The sequence below is a fragment of the Thermobia domestica genome, chromosome 18 (genome assembly GCF_964235325.1).
Source record: "Thermobia domestica chromosome 18, izTheDome1.hap1.1, whole genome shotgun sequence".
NCBI classification, from domain to species: Eukaryota; Metazoa; Arthropoda; class Insecta; order Zygentoma; family Lepismatidae; genus Thermobia; species Thermobia domestica.
Genome location: NC_137471.1, coordinates 96,356,056 through 96,379,793, shown reverse-complemented (window position 1 = coordinate 96,379,793; position 23,738 = coordinate 96,356,056). Strand labels below are relative to the sequence as shown.

The window sequence follows — 23,738 nt, the reverse complement described above, 5'->3', positions numbered from 1 at the left end:
TATAAAACTATTTTTAAGTTGCATGAGTTTAGTAAATAATACACTAAAAAGTAAAATAAATAAATAAAAAGCGAGGGAGAGAGAGAAACACCTAATAATAAGAAAAGGTAAGGACTACCGCACTAAAGTTCCTCGATTGCTTTTCTAAAATTGAATAATGTCATGTCATCTTGTAGGAAGCAATTATTTACTACATATGAACGAAATTGTAATAGGCATTTTCGAAAAACTTCGTCGTCGAAAATCACGTGTGTAATTTGCTTTTCTTTCTGTAAGCGCGGAGGTGAAGCACCATAACCAATATTTCTTTGGTTACTTAGAAGTAAGAGAGGACAGAGAGTAGACTTTTGCACGATACTTGAATTTCAAGAATACTTGTAATATTATACAGGGTGTTTCAAAACAACACCGACAACGTTTGGGAGGTGATTCCTCATACCAAGATAAGACAAAAAGTATAGAAAAACCTGGGTGCACAAATGCTTCCTTTCGGAGTTATAGGCTGCCGAAAACATGAAAAAAGGTTAGAGGTTCATAGCTCCAAAACTATGGGACCTACCGTAGTCGGGTCAAGACTTCACTTAGGAACTAATATCTGCCCTATCTAGAAATCCATGTTTCACAATCCTAAGGTACTCACGCAACAATTTTTATAGAGGGAGTTTGGCTACGGGTATATAACTAGAAGTACTCACCAACTACGTCTATAAACGTTGTTGCGAAAGTAGAGCAGGATTCTGAAACTTGGATATTTGGATACGGCACCTATTTGTTTCTAAGTGAAGTCTTGACGACTACGGTAAATCCCATAGTATTGGAGCTATGGACCTTTAAAGTTCATTTTTCCATGTTTTCGGCAGCCTATAACTCCGAAAGGAAGCATTTGTGCACCCAAGTTAGTCTATACTTTTTGTCTTATCTTGGCGTGAGGAATCACCTCCCAAACGTTGTCGGTGTTGTTTTGAAACACCCTGTATAATGTGTAATATACTTTATATTGATTTTTTACAATTTCGTTCATGCTTCATGCTGACGACTGAAGCTTAAGCATAGACAAAAAGATATTCAAAAATAGAGGGAAAGAACACTAATGCTGTTCATCCACGTAAGAATTGAGTGTTTAATATCAAGTATGGCTGAGAAAAAAATCAATTTTTTATAATAAACTATGATTGAAGAATTGTTTTTAGAAAACAAAACTATAACAGAAATAAATAAACCTATTACGAATATTGCTCCAATGAAGACATCAAAATTATAACAGGCAAATGAACAGGAGTAAAGTATTATTTTGATGGCATTGTTTGTGAGATCAGTTCCAGAGACACTTTAAGGCGATTGCCAAGGCTCTCATCTGAGTTCATAAAATCTGTTTTATTAATATTTCGTTGCTTTTCCGATCATTTACTTGTTTAATTTTCTAATGTCTGAAAAACTGGTCTGATGTTCAAGTAAGGTTAATTTCCAGGCTTCTAGTATCTCACAAGTGTGTAGTATGTCGTAAGTTGAAAACTAATCATATCTGTAATTCAATATGAAAATAATGTCTCTCTACCCGGCTAAGAATGTAATATTTTAGTCGGTCTGGACATTTGTTTTTGGTTAATATTCTCTAACGTAATGAAATATCCAGTGGTTTAAGAGTATAGATCTAGCTTCCTTATAAATTGTACTCTGTTTGTGGTGTCAGGACTCAGTTTATAATTAAATTCACCCAATCCTATAAATAAAATGTTTATTCATTTAGACCTCATCAACTAAATTATATATAATAGACAGTAATAATTTCCTCGTTGGTTGGTTAAATCGAGGATTAGCGTTCCTTTCAGTGTCAGGGCCATATGAGAGGTGGAGCTACAGCTTAACGTGTTATCTGAAGCACGTGAACTTCCGCTCGGAATTGAACCAGAGTCTCCCGCGCCAAAGATGAGGAATGAAATTCAAATCAACACTAAGCTTTGGTTTACATTTTGTACTTTCTATGTTTAATGATTTGCTGAACTCCAATTTTTACCTCTAGTATATATATATATACAATATGGCGCTAAGTTCGTTATACAAAAGCAGAGGGGTGATTCCTGAAAGCAAAACAAACAAAAAAGTTCTAATAAACATAGGGCGAAAATCGCGTAGTTTACGTGTTATAAGCTGCCGAAAGCGTGGGAAAACAAACGTTTACAGTTAAATATTGCACAAACTACTGAGCTTAGACGTGATGCGGCATGATATCATCAAAGAATCCTAACCTGCTCTATCCAAATTTGCAGTTTTCAGATTTGTGCAAAGGCGGCGCATGGGTTCCCCAAAGAACGTTAGGGATTCCAGGATATTTTATGACGTAAATTGAGTTGACAAGAGTATGTAAAAGACGTCTCACTACCTGGAAACAATACCACATAGCAGGCCAATACACATACACGAAAATAAAGATGGCAAATAAGATAATGAACACTGTGCGTGCTTGCATACCTCCTCAAAAAGTACTAGTAAAGACGTTGTGCAAGATTTCACTGTAAACGTCACGTAGCTACAATGTGAAAATACGTACAATACAAGCCGATATTATTATTATTATTATTATTATTATTATTATTATTATTATTATTATTATTATTATTATTATTATTATTATTATTATTATTATTATTATTATTATCGTGTCCTTTAACCAAAGTGACACGATAAAACCGAAGCTTCATGAAGGTAACACTGCTTTGTTTCAAAATTCATTTCAACTGACAAGCCTTTCTCCCGTGATGCTGTCACAAAAATATATAACAAAAAATATTTTTAAATAATACCCTCTTTCCTCCACATTTAAAAAGGGAATTTTCAAACATGTTGGTACAGGTGAGAAGTTTATATACGAGTTTCATAGTTATCACTTTAGGAACTCAAAGTAAAAAAGAATCCAGGCGGCTAGCAACTGTGCTGTTAAATTATAACATTATTGAAGAATTTTGATTGTATAACATGAAACAACTATAAGTTTTATAAGAAAATTATCTAAAATTTCCCTACTTCACATGGGGAGAATAGATTTATGAACATTCCGATTTTAATCAAAGCATCATGATTTAAAAAAAAATAAAAATAAAACTAGTTCGACGTAGGTAATAATTATATTCCAAAGTTGATTAAAAACAGTTTAGTTAGTTTCAAGTGATGCGATCCTACACAAGATAACTTCAATTTTTATGTACTATACTGTATTAGATGAAAAATATAAAAATATTGCAGTATAGCAAAATACCGAAATATCAAAATATTGAAAATATCAAAATATCGAAAAATATAAAATTCGAGATATCGTCAGAAAAATTCAATACCGATGTTTGAAAATATCGATAAATCGATCGAAATTTCGTACATCCCTACCTGTAAGACACAAAAATCTGCATGTTGTAATATTAAAAGAAACATTTAACTAGAGTTTAATTTAAGTCTGGTATTTTAATAACGTCAAGCTCCTCCTGCTCACTACAAGATGCTGAGTGGGGATTTAAAATGTAAGTAGCTTAATAACCAACTATGACAAGATAAAAAATAGCATACTTTACAACTTTGCGTAATTGAAATTACTTTCGTTTTTTTTTTAAAGAGAAGAGCCAATATTTCAACAAGACAAACTCGTTTTCTTTCACTTTATGCATCTATGATAGATTTCCAAACTATGCGAATTCAATGCTCGAACTTAAAGTAATATATCTATAACTACTGGTTGCAATAGAGTAATAAAATCAAAGATAAAACCTTTTCTCGGACACTCAATAAATATCAAGAAATTATTACTCGTTATCACTTACTGTTTTTTTTTTTCTATGGTGATAAATGTTGAAGCGGGATATCGCTAATTTGAACAACTTCCAGTTTGGATAGAGGTTTAAGGAAGGAAATAGAACTCATTCCTGGGACGCTGAAAAGATCGCAAGAAACCATTTCACAATATCATTTACAGTTTTTGCTCTTTGGAAATCAGATTTGATACCAGGAGCAGAAGTGAATTTCAACCACTCCCGGTTTTGGTAGAGTGTTGCCAATTGTGATAATATATGCTCTTTAGACGCTAAATAGATTGCAGGAAACCGTTTATCGCTATCTATAAATATTATTGTTTCTGTTCTGTGGTGACAAATGCTGAAACCGGAAATCGTTAATTTGAATCACTTTTGGTCTGCACAGAGGGTTAATGGAGGAAATCGAACCTATTCTTCGCAACCTAAATCGACTGCAAGAAACCGTATCTCGATATCTCTTCCCGGTTTTGTTCTGTGGACATCAATGTTAAAACCGGAAGTACTAGTAAATATAAACCTCACCTGGTTTTGTTTGAGTGCTGAGGGTTATGATAATACATTTTATTGAGACGCTAAATCGATTGTAGAAAAACATTTGTCGTTATCTATTACCATTACTTTTCTATGCAGGTAAATGTTAAGACCAGAAATGTTTATTTGAACTATTCCTGGTTTGAATAAATTTGTAACGGAAAAGATTAAACCAATTGTTGGGACACTGAAATGCAAAAAACTGCTTCTTCTAGTGCTTTCGTTCTATGGAAATCAGTTTTGAAACCAGAAGTAGTAATAAATTTCAACCTTCTGGTTTTGACGGAGTGTTGCGATTTGTGGCGATGTGGTCTAGTGAGACTCTGAATCGATTGCAGAAAACTGTTTGTCGCTATATATTACCATTTTTGATCTATGGCGATGAATGTTAAAACCAGAAATGTTTAATTTAAACCACTTCCAGTTTGAACAGAGGGTTAACGGACAAGACAGAAATTATTTTTGGAAAGTTGAATTGATTGCAAGAAACAACTTCTGACTGTCTGTTACCTTGTTCTGTAGTGATAAACACTGAAACCGGAAATTGAATATTTAAATTACTTTCAGTTTGTATAAAGAGTTAAACGCAGAAGAAGAAATATATTCTTGGTATGCTGAATCGATTGCTAGAAAACATCTCGTTATCTCTTACTGGTTTTGCTATGATATTTATCAAAAGACGAACGAACGGACTGACAAAACAATTCCATAAGGCTTCCGACACTTGTGCATAGCATAGTTTGGGCGTCTAAAACCGAAGTAGTAGCTTAACTTTCGATTGTAATGGAAGGATAACTCAAAGAAATATTCTTGAGTTGCTGAAACCAGTGTTTCGTTAACGGGAATGACTGGAAAGTGATAATAACCCTAGACTTCGAGATTTATCCCCACCTATGGAAAATTGTTAAAGCTATCACTTTCGCAATAAAAGAAGACGTGTGGAAGAGGAATAATGTTTGAAATAGTTGCTAAATTTACCAACACAGTAATAAAATAATGACAGAAGACGTTCAATCTCCTTGTCTTCCTTCTTTGAAACTTTGATCATACTCAATTGATAAACAAGTATTTTGTTCCATAGTATGAAACTATGATAAACTGGCGAACTATGAGACTTTAATATTTAAACTTAAAGTGGTTCTCTGCTGTTACTGGTTGCAATAAAGTTAGATAAAAGATAGAATATGTTCCTTGGACTTTGAATTCAGATCAAAAAACGATTACTCACTATCCTTTATTGCATTTGCTCTAGGGAAATAAAGGTTGAAACCAAAAATCGTTAATTTATACCACTTCCAGTGCGAATAGAGAATTGAAAGAGAAGATAGAACGTATTTCTGGGACGCTGAATCGACTGTTAAAATCCGCTCCTCGATATCTCTTACAGTTTTTGCTCTATCAAAATCAGTATTGATACCAGAAGTACTATTAAAGTCGTCAACCCCTTCTGTTTTCAATATAATGATGCGGGTTGTAATATTATATACATACTCTTAAAACGCTGTATCGATTGCAAAAAAAAAGTGTCGTTATCTTTTACCATTTCTGTTCTCTGGAATAAATATTGAAACCAGAAATAGATTTTGAATCACTTCCGGTTTGAATAAAGGGTTAATATAAAACATGGAATCTATTCAAGATAATATGAATCGATTGCAAAAAAACCTCATGTAGATTTCTCGTACCATATTTGCTCAACGAAAATCCGTTTTCAACAGGACGTATTAGTAAATTTCAACCAATTTCGGTTTTGGTAGATTGTTGCAAGTTGTGATTATATGTTCTCTTGAGAGGTTGAACCGATTGGAAAATCAGTTTGCAATCATAATTTTTGGTCTATTGCAATAAAAATTGGAACGACTTCCAGTTTGAGTAGAGATTAAGGGGCAAGATGGAACATATTGTTGACAAGATGAATCGATTGCAGAAAAACCGCACCTCAATATCTCTCACCGTTTTTGCTCTATGGAATCAGTATCAAGTCGGAAGTGATAGCAAATTTGAACAACTTTTAGTTTTGATAGTGTTGTGAGTTCTGTGTATGTGTTTTTTTAAGACCGTGAATTGATTACATAAAAATATTTGTCGCTATCTATTACCATTTTTGTTTTATGGTAATAAATGTTGAAACTTGGAAATTGTTAATTTCCGCCACTTTCGGTTTGAATATAGAGTTAACGGAAAAGTTGAAACCTATTCTTGGCAACCTCAGTCATCTGGAAAAAAAAAAAGCAGCATCTCGATATTTCTCACCAGTTTTGCTCTATGAAAATCAGTATTGAAACCAGAAGTACTAGTAAATTTAAATCACTTCCAGTTTCGGTAGAGTGTTGTGGACAGTCATGTTAAGTCGTCTTGAGACGCTGAGTCGTTTGCGAGAAATCGCTTCTCGTTTTCGGTTATTTTTTTCGTTCTATGGGTATGTTTGTTATGGGTATGGGTTTCTATTGATATGTTTTGTTTGTTATATGTTTTGAGACTGATTCAATTGCAAAAATAATAAAAAAAAAACTTCTTGCTACTTTTTACCGTTTTCGCTCCGATACTTGTTGATTTGTTGATTGTTTGGTTAAACGTAATGTGGTCGTTAGCAACAAGACAAATTATTTCCGTCACAAAGATACATCTTGATAGACGGACAGATGGACATAGTAGTTCCATAAGATTTTCCATATTTATCATGACATAATTTGGAAATCTATCTTGTGTTTCTAATACAAATAAATGTACATCACAACTAATTTCCTTGCGATATTTTCCCCGTTATTAGGTAATTGCATGTTAGGTGGATCAGAATTATGCTGTCATGAAATTGCGAATCTTAATTTGAAAACGCAACAACAACTTTGGATAGAGACCAAGGATACGTTCTAAGAATAAATTAACACATAATGTTATTTGCAAAATTGTTTTGGTCATTTCAAACTGAGAAATATATTGTTTGAAATTATATATTATTTTGTTTACAAAATTTGCTATTAGTAGGAACGTGAATGATATTGTTGTGCCACCTTCGTGCTGTTACAGACCACCAATACTTAGGTGGGAACTTCAGCAGAAAATTATCCATTTTAAACATGGAACTCAATCATTATTGTTGATGAATAATAATGAAACTAATTCTATAATACTAGCGTGTAACGGAAAAGAAGTCCAAAGATTTTATATATATATATATATATATATATATATATATATATATATATATATATATATATATATACTAATCGATGGATTTCAGGATCTCATTGAGCTGAATAAAATGGTAAAGGTTGGGTGTAAATTCTCATAATTAGTTTTCAAGAAAATCTAGAAAAATATTTTTTGTTAAACTAAAAATTGATGCTATATAATAATCTCGCCGCCAATTACGATGGTACGGATTCTGAAGTATACCTTCCATTAAGTTTTTCATTATGTCAGTACACATTATAGTTAATGAGATTTACCCAAAAATTACTTTATGTTTAACTCTTTCAAACCTGATTTCTTGTAATCATTAAAAATGTTTCCGTATTTCAGAAAATCTATTAATATACAGGGTGGCGCCGTGCCAACTGACACATTTCAAACTTGAATATTGCTCAGGGGCGTAGTAACTTATATTAGTTGGCTGGGTGGGAACAGAAAGAGGAAAGAACGCTACATTATATGGGTAGTTGTAATGGAGCATTGGAGTAGAGCATTGTGTTATCTCAGTTCGTAGTTATTACGAAACTAAGTCTATGCCAGAAGTTCAACGTTTTTTTAAGACAAAACTTTAATGTTGGTCTCTTTACGTTCTCAGGAATTCCCACTGTTCTTAAAGCTCCATGTTACACATCCAACTCACTACCAGTTTCTTGAAACTTCTTCACCCAAGCCACGGAACTTTACCATGTCGACTAACATTAAAGTTTCGTCTAAAAAATCGTTGCAATTCAGGCATAGACTTCATTTCGCAGTAACCACGAACTGAGATAGCATAATGCTCCATTGTTCCATTGCAACTGACCATAAAACGTGGCGTCCTTTCCTCTTTAGATTCCACCCCGTCAACCAAGAAATTATTCCGCCTGCGCAATATTCAAGTTTGAAATGTCAGTCGGCTCGGCGCCATCCCGTATTAATGTCCCAGGATTATGCTCCCATTATAAAGAAGACGGTTATCCTATTAATAGTACAATTTGGTATCCATATAAGGTACTAAATATTCTCAACTAAAGCATTTCATTATGAAAATAAGAAATAAGAGGATAAACTTCACGTCCATTAGAATGGGCATAGAAACTAAAAGAGGTAAGTATGTTGTTGTCCAAAGAGAAAACTTTAAGCTGAACAAAACGAAAAGATTGACGATAAATTCTCGTGCGTACTTTTCGAATAATTCAAGAACAACAAATTTTCATGGCCGTAATATGTATGTTGTTTGTTGCCAATAATAATAATTTACCTACTATTTTTTATTCTGCTGAAACAAATTGTTTATTTATTTATGTATTGTATAATTTAAAAAAAAAACATTGTTAAGAATAGGTTGTATCTACTGTTGTTTGTCTTCCCCTAACAATGACATACATATTTCTAACAGCAACGCATTTACTACTTGTAATATTTTCTGTAAAACGTAACAATAGAGAAATTCATGTCAATTGATGTAATTAATTTAAATATACTTATTGTTTACTTTAAAAAACTACTGCTCATGCTAGAAATGGTAGAAAGTTCCCACACTTAAATACATTTCTAATCCTCCTTCTTAAACGAATTTGAGGACAATGAATCTAATAGAATTACTTTTTAAACATATTAACCCATGAGTCCACGACCATAAATTACGTCGCGTAATGAAATATAAGACATCTTTATGATGCAAATAATATATAATACATTCCATTTAACCGAATCCCGATTAACCAAATTTCCAGGTTAATCCAATCGCTAGAAAAAGCCTTTACTACAAAGAAGCCAAAACATTTCTTTTCACAATGTGAATTTTTTACAGCTCTTCTTTAGCAATGTTCACTTTTGAGGGAACTATATATTGTCAATAATGTGTTTTATGTTGAAAATATATCAAAAATATGTTAAAATATACAGTACAGTGCGTCAAGGAAAATTTTCGTTCCGGTTAAATTGATTTTTTTCGTTCAACCGGAGCTCCATCAGCTCCACCAAATTCGGTTAAACAGGGCTCAAATGTATAATTATTCTTATCATACTTGATGTTATAATGACGACGAGAAAGTTTCATCCAATCGAAATTGAAAGAGCTTTCAACTAACATTAGTCCCATTCCAACCAATATTTATACTTAGCTCCATAATCTAAACCGTTTTAAAACTGATTTTATTATTATTATTATTATTATTATTATTATTATTATTATTATTATTATTATTATTATTATTATTATTATTATTATTATTATTATTATTTGTAGTAGTGGTATGTGCAGTAGTGATATCAATTAAAAATGTTTACCGCAATAACAGGTACGATTATCAAAGACTTTAACAAAAGATAAATAAGATTTTTAAAAAAGTTTGGGAAACACCGTTTTAAGTAAATAATCATACAGATTGTAATATGTCAGATTGTAAGAGCTGGATAGAGATAGTCTATTGTCCTCCTAGAATTTATATTCGGGTTAAATTTGATAAATATGTTTTATACAAGAAACTAATTCAGTACTACTCAAATACTACTGTGTTAGTCACATAAGTGGCCAAATGGTGTTAAATTTTACGACATGTTTTATTTTATGAACGTTTGATATTCAGTTTCACAGACCTCTTCATAAGAAAGTGTTGTAATACGATTTTGAGACCATTCGCCAAAAATCGAGAAAGTCAGTGCGCAATACCTGATTTTTGCCAGTTTTACAAATAAAATTTTACAGTAAGATTTCAACCCAATGTTAGAAAAAAACATAAAATTCCGTGTCTGTTAAACTAGAGCCCATGTAACATGGATTTGTATCACCACGGCAATATAAGATGTCTATATAAGTCAGAAATAAAATTCCGCAGCGATCGAGTTAGAGGAATATGGAATGGACCTGGTAGGAATTCGGTAAATTAGATGGATAAGAATGGGAGCGTGTAAACTGGAAATGCTGTGTATTACGTATTTTTATAGGGAAGGAAATGAAAATTATCAACTAGGAACAGGTTTTCTCGTTCTCACACTAATAATATCAGAAATTAAACGTGTTGAATTTATTAATGATAAACTTCCTTTTATAATTACTTCTAATGGTCGATAATGTGGTATTCTTTTTCTAAAAGTACATGCAACAATAGAAAATAAGGATGATTATATAAAAGACAGTTTTCAGATAATAAAACGCGTATTTGACCAACTTCTATGACACTATATGAATATTCTATTAGGGAATTTCAATGCAAAAGTAAGACGAGAAGCTATTTTCAAACCGATTCTAAGGAATGAAAGTCCTAAAATATTTCCTCTGTAATACTCGTTTAAGATCTATATTATATTTTAAAGCAATAATTTCTTTTTAGCAAATATTTACATTGTGCTAACACTATTGTTTGCATACATCTGTATTAAAATTCGACTTTTAGACCTGTTTAATTTAACAGCAATAGAAATCGAATCATAAGTGCCGTTGTTTACCAGGGGCCGACTAGAAAAACGTTCAGTGTACATAAACACTAAATAACTACTTCTAATATGCAATAGCTTTCCTGTTGATATAAGTGAAAAAGAATTACTCTCTTGTGATATCAAAGGAACAAAGTTTAATTTACTGTCAGTTAGCATTTTTTAGTTAGAATTTTGAACAACTTTTAGACCGAAATATCCCACTGTGCGTCCGTTAGTCTGAATGTCTGTCTGTCAACAGATATCAGGCAAGAAACATTAAGAGAAAGTGAATATTTAGGTATAGGTATGTACTGTAAGTGGACACTTGTTTATAAGTCGTTATGTAAGACTTATGCGCAGCCAAAGTTACATCGATCCGAGCTGACATTAGCAATCCCTCCCGTTTCTATTTTTTAAAAATACTATCGATTACCGCTCTTCATCTTGCTGTTTCTATTTTTGAAATTTACATTTTTTTTTTAGAATTTACATTTTTAATTGCCGGAATTTACCTATTACACGTTCTTTCGGAATCTCTTCGTAGACAAGACTCTCCCTCCAATTTCTATATTTCTTCTCTGCCCTTTCTTCAGATACTGACACTTAGATCTTCACCATTCTACCGACTGTGCCATTTCATTTAATTTTTTAAATCTGTGGCCAAGTATTTAAATGTAACTTAAACTTTATATACCTCAACAATACTGTAACTTGGTTATCACGTTATGTCTGTTTATTACTGTTACGTACATGTCAAAACCCTATATTTATTCAATAACTTGTTTAGGAAAAAAGTATATTAAATGTTACGAATTTATTCATTATTTCTTCTTTACAAATAATCTATGCTAGTAATTTTGACAATAATATTTGACAATTTTTATTCTCCTGTAGCAAATTATACAGATTCTTCTTTCACTTTTCCTAGCCGTGACAAACACAGTCCTGATAGTCACACAAATATTCTTATCAGTTATGAATATATTTCTTGTAATTAGAAAAGGACCTATAAAATGTCAATTAGATTCAATTCACGTTGAAAAGTTAAAGTAAAAATTGATGTATAAAAATACATATACTGGATAGTTTGTTTACATGCTTATTTTTGTCATATTTCAGCACTTGTTTTAAAACTGTATCATTGAATGAGTCTTAATAAGTAAAGTAAATCATTCAACAAACATATACCCTTGCCTCAAATTATTATCTTCAATATTTTTTCTTCCTTTTAGGAAGCACCTTCATTTCAATTATCACGCGTTCTTCATGCCCATAAAATGAAATTATTAAAAAGCCCTTCCTAAAGGGACAGACTAAAACATTGTTATCTTCACCCGGAACGGTCGAAAGGAAAAAAATAATAACGCATTCTTCTCCTGCAATTGAGCAGCATTCTCCATCCGATTATGCCTCCAGCCACCGCGCAGACGGAAGGATCTACACGCTGTCTACAACTCGGCTCCTGCCCTACCCAGTTTTTTCTATTCAATCTACATTGTTTTCATTTTTTTCCTTAATGATGACCAATAAAGCGCAACTGAAACCGATAAAGTTCTTGTTTCCTAATCGGTAGATATTAGGCCTAGATTAAAAGCGGTCATCTTGAGTGTTAGGATAATTTAATTACGTCTTTTTACAACACCAAAATCATGAAAAGTGGGATGTAGTATTAAGGGTGTCAGGATTATGTTTTCAACTTGGATGAATCTCATACAATATACACCAAAACAGTGACTATTCTATACATAAGACTAAGAGGCAAGTCCCCAGTAAGTACGAGGTGGTCAGGAGTTCTCAGCCCGGCTGAAATTTTCAGTTGTTTGTTTAAATAAATAAATGTTTAAAAATTAAAAAGCCAAAAAATCTTAGAGCTTATTTTCAAAAACTTTAAATGTTTGTAGGATAGAATAGATATTCATTTTTTTAAATAGTATTTCCGCTTCATTGTTTTAATCAGAGGCGAAAGACTTTCATTTAAAAATTGACCACTTTGTTACCATAGTTTCTGACCCTATTGACTTAACAGCGATTCCTTATATCACTAAAGGAAGAATAGATTTGTCATTTCTTGTTTCCAGAAATTAAAATATTTAGGTGAAGGCAGTTTCATTTATAGTGCTCATCTGGCTCCTTCCGTATTTTCCTTGCTCTTTTTATGAAACTTTCAGATGATCCAAACTCTCCTCTAGAGACGGACATGTTTTATATTCTCTTGGTGGAATTCTATATTCATTTAGTGATCAATTATCAATCTTTGAAAGCTGTTAAAATCACACTAAACTGTGTTAAATGTTGAAAGCATTTGAAATGTTTTTGTTTCTACAAGCTCATGAAGGAAAGTCGTGTATAATAATAGCAGCAGTTATATACTAAGAAGCTATGAATGAATGTAACATGAAATTAGCCCATCAAAAAGTTATCTCGGCTTCCTCTGTCTTATAGTGTTCTGGCAACAGATCTGCTGGAGGGGTTTCCATTTTGTTACTTTTTTCTATTCAAATAATCGAATAATGGAATCAGCTGTATATGGTCAAAATTTTCATTCTCATCTATCATTAATAATGTTATCAGACACGTTGTCAAGTGGGTTCATAGGGTCTAGTCCCTCCGAAAATTAAGGAGAAAGAGAAATATGGAAGTTTACGGTAAATATATTTTTTCTATATCTTAGTATCATAAAAACTGTGTTTTAAATTTTTTCTAGAGTATGAAATACCAGCATATTAAACGTATTAAATAAATGATTGAAATTTTAAAAAAAGTAAGTTGCGTTTCACAGTTTGAAACTACGGTAGACTTCCAAACTATGAAATTTAATACTAAAACTTAAAGTAATATACCTATAACTACTGGTTGTAATTGAGTAATAAGAACAAAGATACAACCTGTTCCTCGGACGCTGAATCAATACCAACAAGCCATTACTCGCTATCCCTTAATATTTTTGTTCTATGGCCACAAAGGTTAAAACAAAAAAAAACGTTAATTTCAACCACATCCGGTTTAAAGAAAGGGTGAAGGGAGGAGAAAGAGCCTATTCTTGAGACGCTGAATAGATTACAAGTAAAAGCAGCTTCTCGATCTCTTATAGGTTTTGTTGTATGAAAATTAGTATTGAAACCAGAAGTACTAATAAACTCAACCATTTCTGGTTTCGATATAGTGATTGGGTTGTGAGGATATAAATACTTTTGAGATGCTGTATCGGTTGCTAAAACCATTTGTCTCTATCTATTATCATTTCTTTTCTATGATGATGGGTGTTGAAACCGGAAATGGTTAATTTGAACCACTTCCAATTTGAATGGAATGTTAACGGAAAGGATCTAACTTATTCATGGCAAGCTAAATCAATTGCAGGAAACCTCATTTCCACATCTTTTACCGTTTTTGCTCTATGGAATTCAATATTGAAATCAGACGTAGCAGTAGATTTCAATGATTTCTGTTTTGAAGAGAGTGTTTCGAATTGTGATCATGTGCTCCCGTGAAGCCCTTAATCGATTGAAGTAAACCGTTTATCGCTGTCTAATACCATTTCTCTTCTAGGGTTTTAAACGTTGAAACTGGAAATGGTTAATTTGAACCACTTCCGATTTACATAGACCTCTAACGGAGGAGATGGAACCTATTCATGGGACGCTAAATAGAATGAAAAAGGAACGCTTCTTGATATCTTTTACCGTTTTTGCTCTAGGAAATCGGTATTAAAACCGGAAGTAATAGTAAACTTAACCACTTCCAATCCAGCGTTGTGGATAGTTACGTTGTCTTGACACGCTGAATTATTTGTAAAAAAAATCGTTTCTCGCTGTTCTATTTTCGATTTATAGTGTTAAATGTTAAAATTGAAAATGGGTAGTTTGAGACACTTCTGGTTCGAATAGAAGGTTAACGAAAGAGATGGAACTCATTCTGATGTTGAATCGATTGCCACAAACCGCTTTCCGATATATTTTAGAGTTTTTCTGTTGGTCCTGTCGTCAGATCGACGGACGAACGGACAAAACTGTTCCGTAAGACTTCCGATACTTATGCCATGCATAGTTTGGAAACCTAAAAACGTGTCCGTGCACTCTACCATTATTTCACATACAGTACTTTAAAAATATCACCTATTAATGGCATTGTTCTTGCTTCTTTGGTAGGACAAGAAAAATACTACCCATTTAAAATTAAAAATAATTTTCACTTTAACTTTCAAAAGTGTCTAATGTCACCACTCTACCTCGAAATGAAATTGATCGAATGAATTAATGTCGAAACCCTAAATGCTATCCTTTTAAGATGGCCTCATGACGGATGTATGTGAAAATTTATTGACAAATGTGAAATACCGGAAAAGAAATATGAAGTATAAAATTATATTTTCGAGAAACTCATTTTCTTTCTGCCATTCTCATCTTTATTGTCAACATGGTGTAGAAAACCTTTAAACAGTTATTTCTTTAGCAATTTAACTCCATGGTAAAGTTTTCAGTAACATTACAAAGAACCATTGACAAATTTGCTGGTAGCACAACGTGGTTAAATGGTTAAATTACTTCACGTTACAAAAAGTATATAGTTGTTATCAAAATACTGAAATAGTTGACTAGTACTATTATTGTTGATTGTTATTTAGAAATGAATAGAATTATTTTGCAAGTAATTTATTGTGATAATATGGTCCAAAGCTTAAAATGAGTACTATGTAAATCGTCATTTGTAAACATTTGTCATTTTCGTACAAGTCAAAAGTATATTCTCATATTTTTTCTTTAAGCACAAAACTAAATATTTTGATCATCTACAAATTTTTACCTATTCTACTTCATGGAACAACTCATGCATCTTTACAATTTCCATTTGTTCTGTTCCTTTTCCTCGCAATTTTAAAAAAGATCATATAGGTCACTTCAATACATTTCATTAACACTTTTAACTTCTCTCATTTTAAAATTGACGTTACCGATTCGTAATGATTACTATCCATCGCATAATGTAATAACTTTTGAGAAAAGACAAAAGTATGAGAAATTTTCGTTCATTACAGGTAAACATAATTACAGATTAACAGATAAACATAATTACAATTAAAATTATAATTATTGATATTAAAATGGCTGATCATTGTAAGTTACGTATTCTTCACAGTTTGGAGTACGTCTGTCGTAGTTAGCAGTATGTTAATCAAAGTTCAGGATATTTTAGTCATCGTTAGTAAAAGATAGGAACAACAGCCATAATCTGTTATTTTAAAAATGTATCTTTTTTGCATATCCAGTATATAAAGAAGTAAATGATTCCTACCAGCTGAATGAAAACAATCAATTATTATTAGCAAAGAAGAACATAGTTTCTAGCACTATATTTTTTTCGATTTTCTCCAAATACTCGGACAATATTATAATTAAACAAACATACGTTTAAAAGTTAATTAAGAGCTATATCTCATTAGCCATACTTTAGTGTCAGCTTCATCTTAATAAGTGGTGTAATTATCACACAATCTCTAGTTTTTAGGTTTACAAAACTCATATATTTCTCAAAAACTACACATGAGGATTTCCATTTGTCCATGTCACTCTGTTCAGCATAACGAAATACATAGATTGGTACATATCTCGTCTCTGAACATTTTTCTGGTATACGTGGTTGTATTGCACAATTTAAGTCTCAACTTATTTTCCGCTATAAACATAGCTATAAAACGATGAAATATTTGTAGTATCACGTTTAAATGAAACATCATAACTTTATGAACTCTATAAATGAGATGTGTTTAAAAATCACTTGCGCTTTTTTAAATTTATTATTATTAATTCACTTTCTAACATATACATGTATGAGTATTTCCTGATAGAACACCTTTGTATGTGAAGAGCGAAGTGTAATGTTATTTTTCGCGTAAATCTTTTAAACGTGCAGGTGTAGTTTCTAAGAAATACGCAGATTTAATTTGGCCTTGAATGCTTGAGATTCTGATTTCCGCTAGTATAAGCGGAAGATGAGAAGTAAGTTCCTTGTTATGGTTATCAGATAAATATCAACATCATCAATATGATATTTAAATAATGGTTTATTATTTTATCGTAAATTTTCAATTAAGATGGCGTTTCGTAGCCATGAATTTTGAAAGAAATGTTCATACCGAAAGAAATCCCAAACATACCGACTCCTATAAAATCGAGCTCGGGTTGCATATAAAATCATAATCAATATGGTTTAAGTTTTGTTTTCCACTTCTACTGTTTTAAAAAAGTAGTAATTATCACTTTTTGTGTGTGTGATACGTATCTCTGATTCTACCCAACGTTTCTCTTTCTAAAAGCTAAGGCTTCTACATAGAGAAGTAATGTATAATGATAATGTTACCAAGCGCTTAACTATTGGTATGAAGAGGTAATCACTGCTTTTACTTGGAAAATAAAGTTTGATTGCTCCTAACTGATTCATTAACTAGTTCCTTTTGTGTTTGAAGTCAGATCATAAGAAAATTCTAGCATGAATACTGATTTCTGAAGTTTTATTTAAATGTTTTTCACATGTAGGCCTAAACTTATTTTCAAGACAAACAAAATCGTAAAAAAAAATGCTTTTGTAATAATTTAATATTGTCTGAATAATAATAACAATGATGATAACAATGGAACTAATAAGTATGTGTTTCAGTGACTTTTCTATAATATTAAAAAATGAAAATACTAATTTTAAACATTGTTCTACTATGTATCCTTCTCATTTACTAAATTACTTACAACTTCAACACAAGAAACTTCAACAAACTTAGAATTTGTCAGTAAACATATACTTGGAATGGAGATGAAGGTTTGTTTCTCAAATTGTCCAACAATCATTTTATGAGGACGTGTACGTTTTGTATAATTATATTCCAATGTAAATTACTGTATTGTATGAATTTCCAACTTCAAAAAGCATTTCAGAATGAAAAAGAAAGGCTTGGTTAGGATTTCTTATTGTTTATTTGTTGAAATTCAGCTGCCCAGTTTAAGGAGAAATTTGAACAATTCGTTCAGTGTTCGAACTCATGGCTCTGTCCACTTCGAAACGAAGCCTGTTATATTATTATTATTATTATTATTATTATTATTATTATTATTATTATTATTATTATTATTATTATATTTACAACTTTAACGGGTATTCTAGTTTTTTGATACTTCCGTTTTATATTACTATGGATTTTGATATTTTGATAAATTTTAATGAAGTAAGATTACCTGATAATTGAAAGGCATACTGCGTTGCTTTCCATTGGATGCGAATACTAAAGTTTACTTAGAAAGGAGATAATATGACCCTCGCTAATCCCTCCCCCCATCAAAACTAAGTTTAAATTTAATAAATATTATACTCACCTCTAGAGCAAGAGGGTTCCTGGTTCTATTACAGATAAGAAAAATTCGTAGTGAATAACATTGTGCCTACGGTTCTTCGGATTCTTCGTTTCCTTCTGAGATTCTCATTCCAACATCTAATTCTTAATCATCCACATGCATTTATATCTGTCTCTTTTAGCTTAAAAGAGTAAATGTGAGACACTATACTAAATATTTCAATTAATTATTTTTCGTAATTTAATTCAACTTTTACACTTGCTACTAATCAAACTTTACATTAGGATTATAAACTGGTTAATCCAGGTCTCATTTAGGTTAATTAGAAAACAACACATGAAAGGCGATGGCTGTCAAATGTTTTCTGGTTGGATGATATGTGTAGTCAGTACATCGATTTCAATTTAAAGTAGTCTTGGCATTCTACATTGCTATCCGCTCGGGTTGCACACGAGACGAGTCGAGTCAGAGTTTTTCAATAGAAAATTATATTTTTCGATACTTGATATCACTTTGAGGATACCTTCTAGAGACAAGACTAATTTTTAAGGTTGTTTAGCATGATCTTTACTTCTATTTAATTGCTGTTAGTTACACTTTATCATTGAACCTGAAGACAATGTTTGAAAGTATGTAGTTTAGCATTACATTTATAAAATCCTATAGGTGGGCACTGTAGCTCAATGGTAGAGCGCTCACCTCTGGTAAGTGGTGTGCCTGCTTCGCAACCTATAAAGGAATCTTCCGTTTCCTTCTATTTTCATCATTCCATCATTATTATCCATCTCAATATTACCGTCTCGACGCATAATCATGGAACGTCAAATTTATATATATATATATATATATATACAGGCGCGGATCCAAGGGGAGGGTTGTAGGGGCTATACCTTCCCTTGACACTCAGGTATACACTAGATAAAATGGGTTTCAATTCTATTTTCTTTACATGGGATAAAGTGGGATACATGGGATATTGTTTAGTACCTCCCTTGATCATATCCTGGATTCGCGGCTACATATATATATATATATATATATATATATATATATATATATATATATATATAGTAAAATGAAATTTCATGTGCTATTAATTGTTTTCAAGAAACTTATGCTCCACTGTTATAATTTTATTAATTGAATGTAGAGATATTAGAAATATTAATCTGAATTATTAACAATTCGTCTTTGCTTATATGTTATTATGATTCAAACAATACATTGAAATTACTTTAGTAATACTAAAACTAATCGCTGACAAAATCATGTCATTTTTCGGCTTTAAACTGTTTATCACTTCCATGAATATTGCTCAAACTTCATAAAATATTGTGAAACTGAAAGAACAGTCTTAAACTTTCTCTGCATTTCAGTACTTAACGAAACAATTTGTGTTGTCCATGCTGGTTATATTTCCGATTGATAAGAGAATAAGTCTTCGACTTATTTATGAAGTGAGTCTTCAAGTCACTCATTCTTCAACTCGAGTAGTATTTAGTTTACTTGAAAATTTACTCAGAAAAAATTTAAAGTATTCTCTAATTCTCTGGTATTTGCAGCATAAAAAGAAACGTGAAAAAGAAGGGAATTAATTGACGAGTTCCATTAGTTTCTAACGATGACCCACACAAAAAATGTTTTTATATTAAATATTGATCGTTATTATTAACAACTATTTTATATCATACTTTAATACCAATTATACTCCTTTCATTATGATGCATTGCAATTAAGTAACAATGGTGTAGCAGTATTTTGCCAATAGTTCGTTCTGATGTTACTGAAACTTTTACACTCTGACAAAATTAATATAATACCCAATAATGAAAAGAAATATTTCAGTTTTACGTCCCACGATTATGCCGGTTAGGCTAAAGGAAACGGTGATTATGAGAAATGAATGAAATGGTGGTGAAGAAAGTGGGAGGAAACGGGAGAGCCCAGAGAAAACACACGAGCACGGTGTTTGTCCACCACAAAGTCCACACGGCGCGAAATTTAATACCCAATTGCCTCATGATAACAAAATATAGTATGTCTGCAAGATCAAATAAAAAATGGGTATTTTGTGAAATTAAGAACTCCAAAAGAAGGTTGAGGAAATTACCGAAACTTAGGATGAGCTGGTTATATTATTTTTTTCTACTTTTCTATGTGAACGTGTAATCAAATGCGAAAAGTCTGGTAACAATATAAAATTCCGAATCAGTACCTGAAATGATGAATGAATTAACTACAATGTTGTGTTCATCAAATGCAGTAATTTGAATGATATCTTGTCATAATTATCATAGAGTTCTAAATTAGCTATATTCAAACATGATAAAAGCATTCTATTTTAAGAACTTCAATGCTACAAATATATTGGATTTAATTATAGTTTTGAATGAATTAGGAAATATTATTTCTTTTTAGTTTTGTATTGGAGGCGTAAAATATCCTCTAAGAGAACTTGGCATTTCTTTTATTAAGCTCTGTACTCTTTTTAAAGACATACTACGTGATAAACTATAGAATTCATGGTCCTTTAAATAATAATAATAATAATAATAATAATAATAATAATAATAATAATAATAATAATTAACATTATTATTATTATTATTATTATTATTATTATTATTATTATTATTATTATTATTATTATTATTATTATTATCGAACAACACAATAGTAGCATATGTTTGCCTGTGTTTGAAGGCTCTGTGAATTGTACAAGGTCATTGTAAATTTGTTCAACATTTAAAAATATAAAACTACGTTTTTGTAATAATACTCAGTTAAATACAGAAAGTATGTTGTTAAGGCATAAGCACAAGCGTTAGCGATGTATTTAATAATTTACTGATTGTTATTATGTTATGGTATGTACCTTAATTTTTTTACGAATTAGTACTGTTTCCTTAAGTATAATTTATGTACGTACATTATGCATAGGTAAAACTTCAGTTCGCACAACTATTATTATTATTATTGATTTTCTGTAATTTAACATTCTTTTTCAGCTTCCAGGCTATATAGGATAGAACATATTGGGTTTACAAAAATCCGCCCACTATTCGAATTGCATCCGATGAAAGTCTCCTGGGCAGTGGATTGAACCCGGAACCATACGAATTATTATTATTATTTATGGTTGGTATTTGTGTGTATTATTTTTATTGTTATTATTGTATTTTACCATAAGTTCCACATTTTCTGGCGTACGAAATACAAAACAGTTGTTACTCGTTACAGTAATATATTGACAATAATCAATAGTGGAATTCGATTGATACCAATAGCGTTGCTGATATTATTTAAATTAATGATCGATTAGTTACGTTACGATTTTGTGATTGGTTTCAATACAATCATTTTCTGCGTTAAATATTAGTTGCGTTAAATGAGATATTTTGGAATTATAATATTGGTACTTACCACGTCCGTAGAGCCACTGGCATCCCACTTCCTAATGTTACCCCACCATAGTAGGTCTGGCTTCGGAAATGATTCTTCAGCATAGCATTTTCGACTATCGAGGAAATTATTATTATTGTTGTTATTGAAAGCTACACTAATGTGATGTCTGTCTGGAGCTCCGTCGGTTTCGGCTATGTCGTCCATCAGACAAGATGGAACCACGGCTTTTCCCAATATTTCTTTATAATGTAAATCCTCTCAACAGATTAACAAATCGTAGATGAAATTAAATGTAGAAAGATAATGACAAGATTTGTTAATCATTAAATTAACAAACAATAACATTAATTCCATATAGATATGTTGGAGGTAGCTATCCACAAATCACATACACTGCAATGACATTAATTTATTTTGTTATTAGGTCACTAACCACTAATATATTAACATTAGCACACACGATGTTTGTAGTAATAATTCCAAAAATAGCACAATATTTGGCAATTTCCAAAACTGTCGGATATCCATGAAAGTCATAGTTGACAATGTGTTTTTCTGTCTCTTTTTTTTTTCTCGTGTTTTTCTCTTTATGTTGTTTGTGTGTGGTACCACTTCTTCTTCTTCGTAGAGTTGTTCCTTTTTTGTCACACTAATGGGTGTCGTTTGTTTTGTTTTCCGGGTTATCTCGCCGCACTACGTTTTTTTTCGTCGCCGAACGGAACGCTGAGCCACCGTGCCGCATTCGTAAAGGATTTACCGAATGAAAAGCCCCGTGTTGGGATGGATGGATGTTGCGTGTGGGTTTTTTTGTGTATGTGGTATAGCTTCACCTGTTTTGCCTCTACAGTCGGTCTTCTGGGACGCAGGAAGATTCTTCAGTTAACATTACTTCTTAGTTCTTGCTAGTTGCGTCAGAGAGCGCGCACGTAGGACACCAACAAGTGATGAGCATCTTCTTCCTCCTCCTCCATTCTCTTTGCCGTTGTTGTGTTGTTGTTAGTGGTGATGGTGGAAGGTGGCCGCGGGCTATCCAACAGCCATAGCGGGTTTAGCACACGGTCTCTTCTTCCTTTTTCCTCATATAAAAAAACTGCTATGTATCTATCGAGACAGCAGAAGAAATAAATGGAAGGACATCCTCCGGATACCTTTTGGACAGAGAGCCATAGAGTCTACCCAAAGAAACAAAAAGAACTTCATACAGACAGAACGATATCTTTTCCTGATAAAAATATCTTTAGCATAATCCATTTCATCACGTGTATATGATGTTGATAATTGTCAGGAACAGTGGATATAATTTGCATATATGTGTACTGTGAGACTTACAGTACACTTACTTGGAAATCTCGACAAGCTTCCTGTTAACTTCATCGCTGTAAATTCTACTGATGTGTAATGCAATTAGTATATAAATTCCTAGTCAATAGTGATTAAATAAAAATCTGTTGCAGCACAATAAGCAGTATCAATTCCTATTTTCAATAAACGATATATCCTTTAGCGCCATAAAAGCCCTTTTCTTTCATTTTGTTCAGTCCAATCTCGTCTATTAATTAATATACATCTCTGGACAATATTATACTGTTATCTAATACTTTAATTTTTGATAGGTATAGTAAAATTAGTCGATTATTTTTGAAAATATAGTGGCTACCTATCCCCATTTACACTTGTTCTTTCGTAAATTCAAGGTGAATGTACACAGTAGAGACCTGCACGGGCCGAATTTTTCGGCCCGAGCCCAATCCAGCCCGAATGTACCTAGGCCCGGCCCAGCCCGGGCCCGAAAATTTTTAGAGATTTTCGGCCCGAACCCGGCCCGGCCCGATAAGTTTTTTAAAATTCTTGGCCCAAGCCCGGCCCGAGTCCGATAAATTTTAAAAGTTTCATTTTGTAACACTTTTCACGGGCACACTTCTTCAACGTTTGCCTTTATTATAATTATCGTTTAACGAAAGTCAATAATTATTAAAGAATTGCAATTAATCGGCCCCAGCCCGGTCTGACCTGAAGAGAAATCAGTGTCGGCCCGCCCAAGCCCGACCCGGCCCAAAGAAATAACAGAGTCGGC

The 23,738-nt window shown here is 32.2% G+C and overlaps 1 protein-coding gene across 1 annotated transcript in view; it reads right to left on the bottom strand.

Annotated features, from left to right (window-relative positions):
* LOC145674794 (uncharacterized) overlaps positions 1 to 22,649 on the bottom strand; it is a 91,015-nt gene extending 68,366 nt beyond the window's left edge. The window contains exon 1 of the mRNA XM_081745010.1: positions 21,683 to 22,649. Within this exon, the coding sequence (XP_081601136.1) occupies positions 21,683 to 21,868 (186 nt within the window). The 5' untranslated portion in view covers positions 21,869 to 22,649. The remainder of the gene's footprint in view (positions 1 to 21,682) is intronic.
* Positions 22,650 to 23,738: the final 1,089 nt, after the last annotated feature.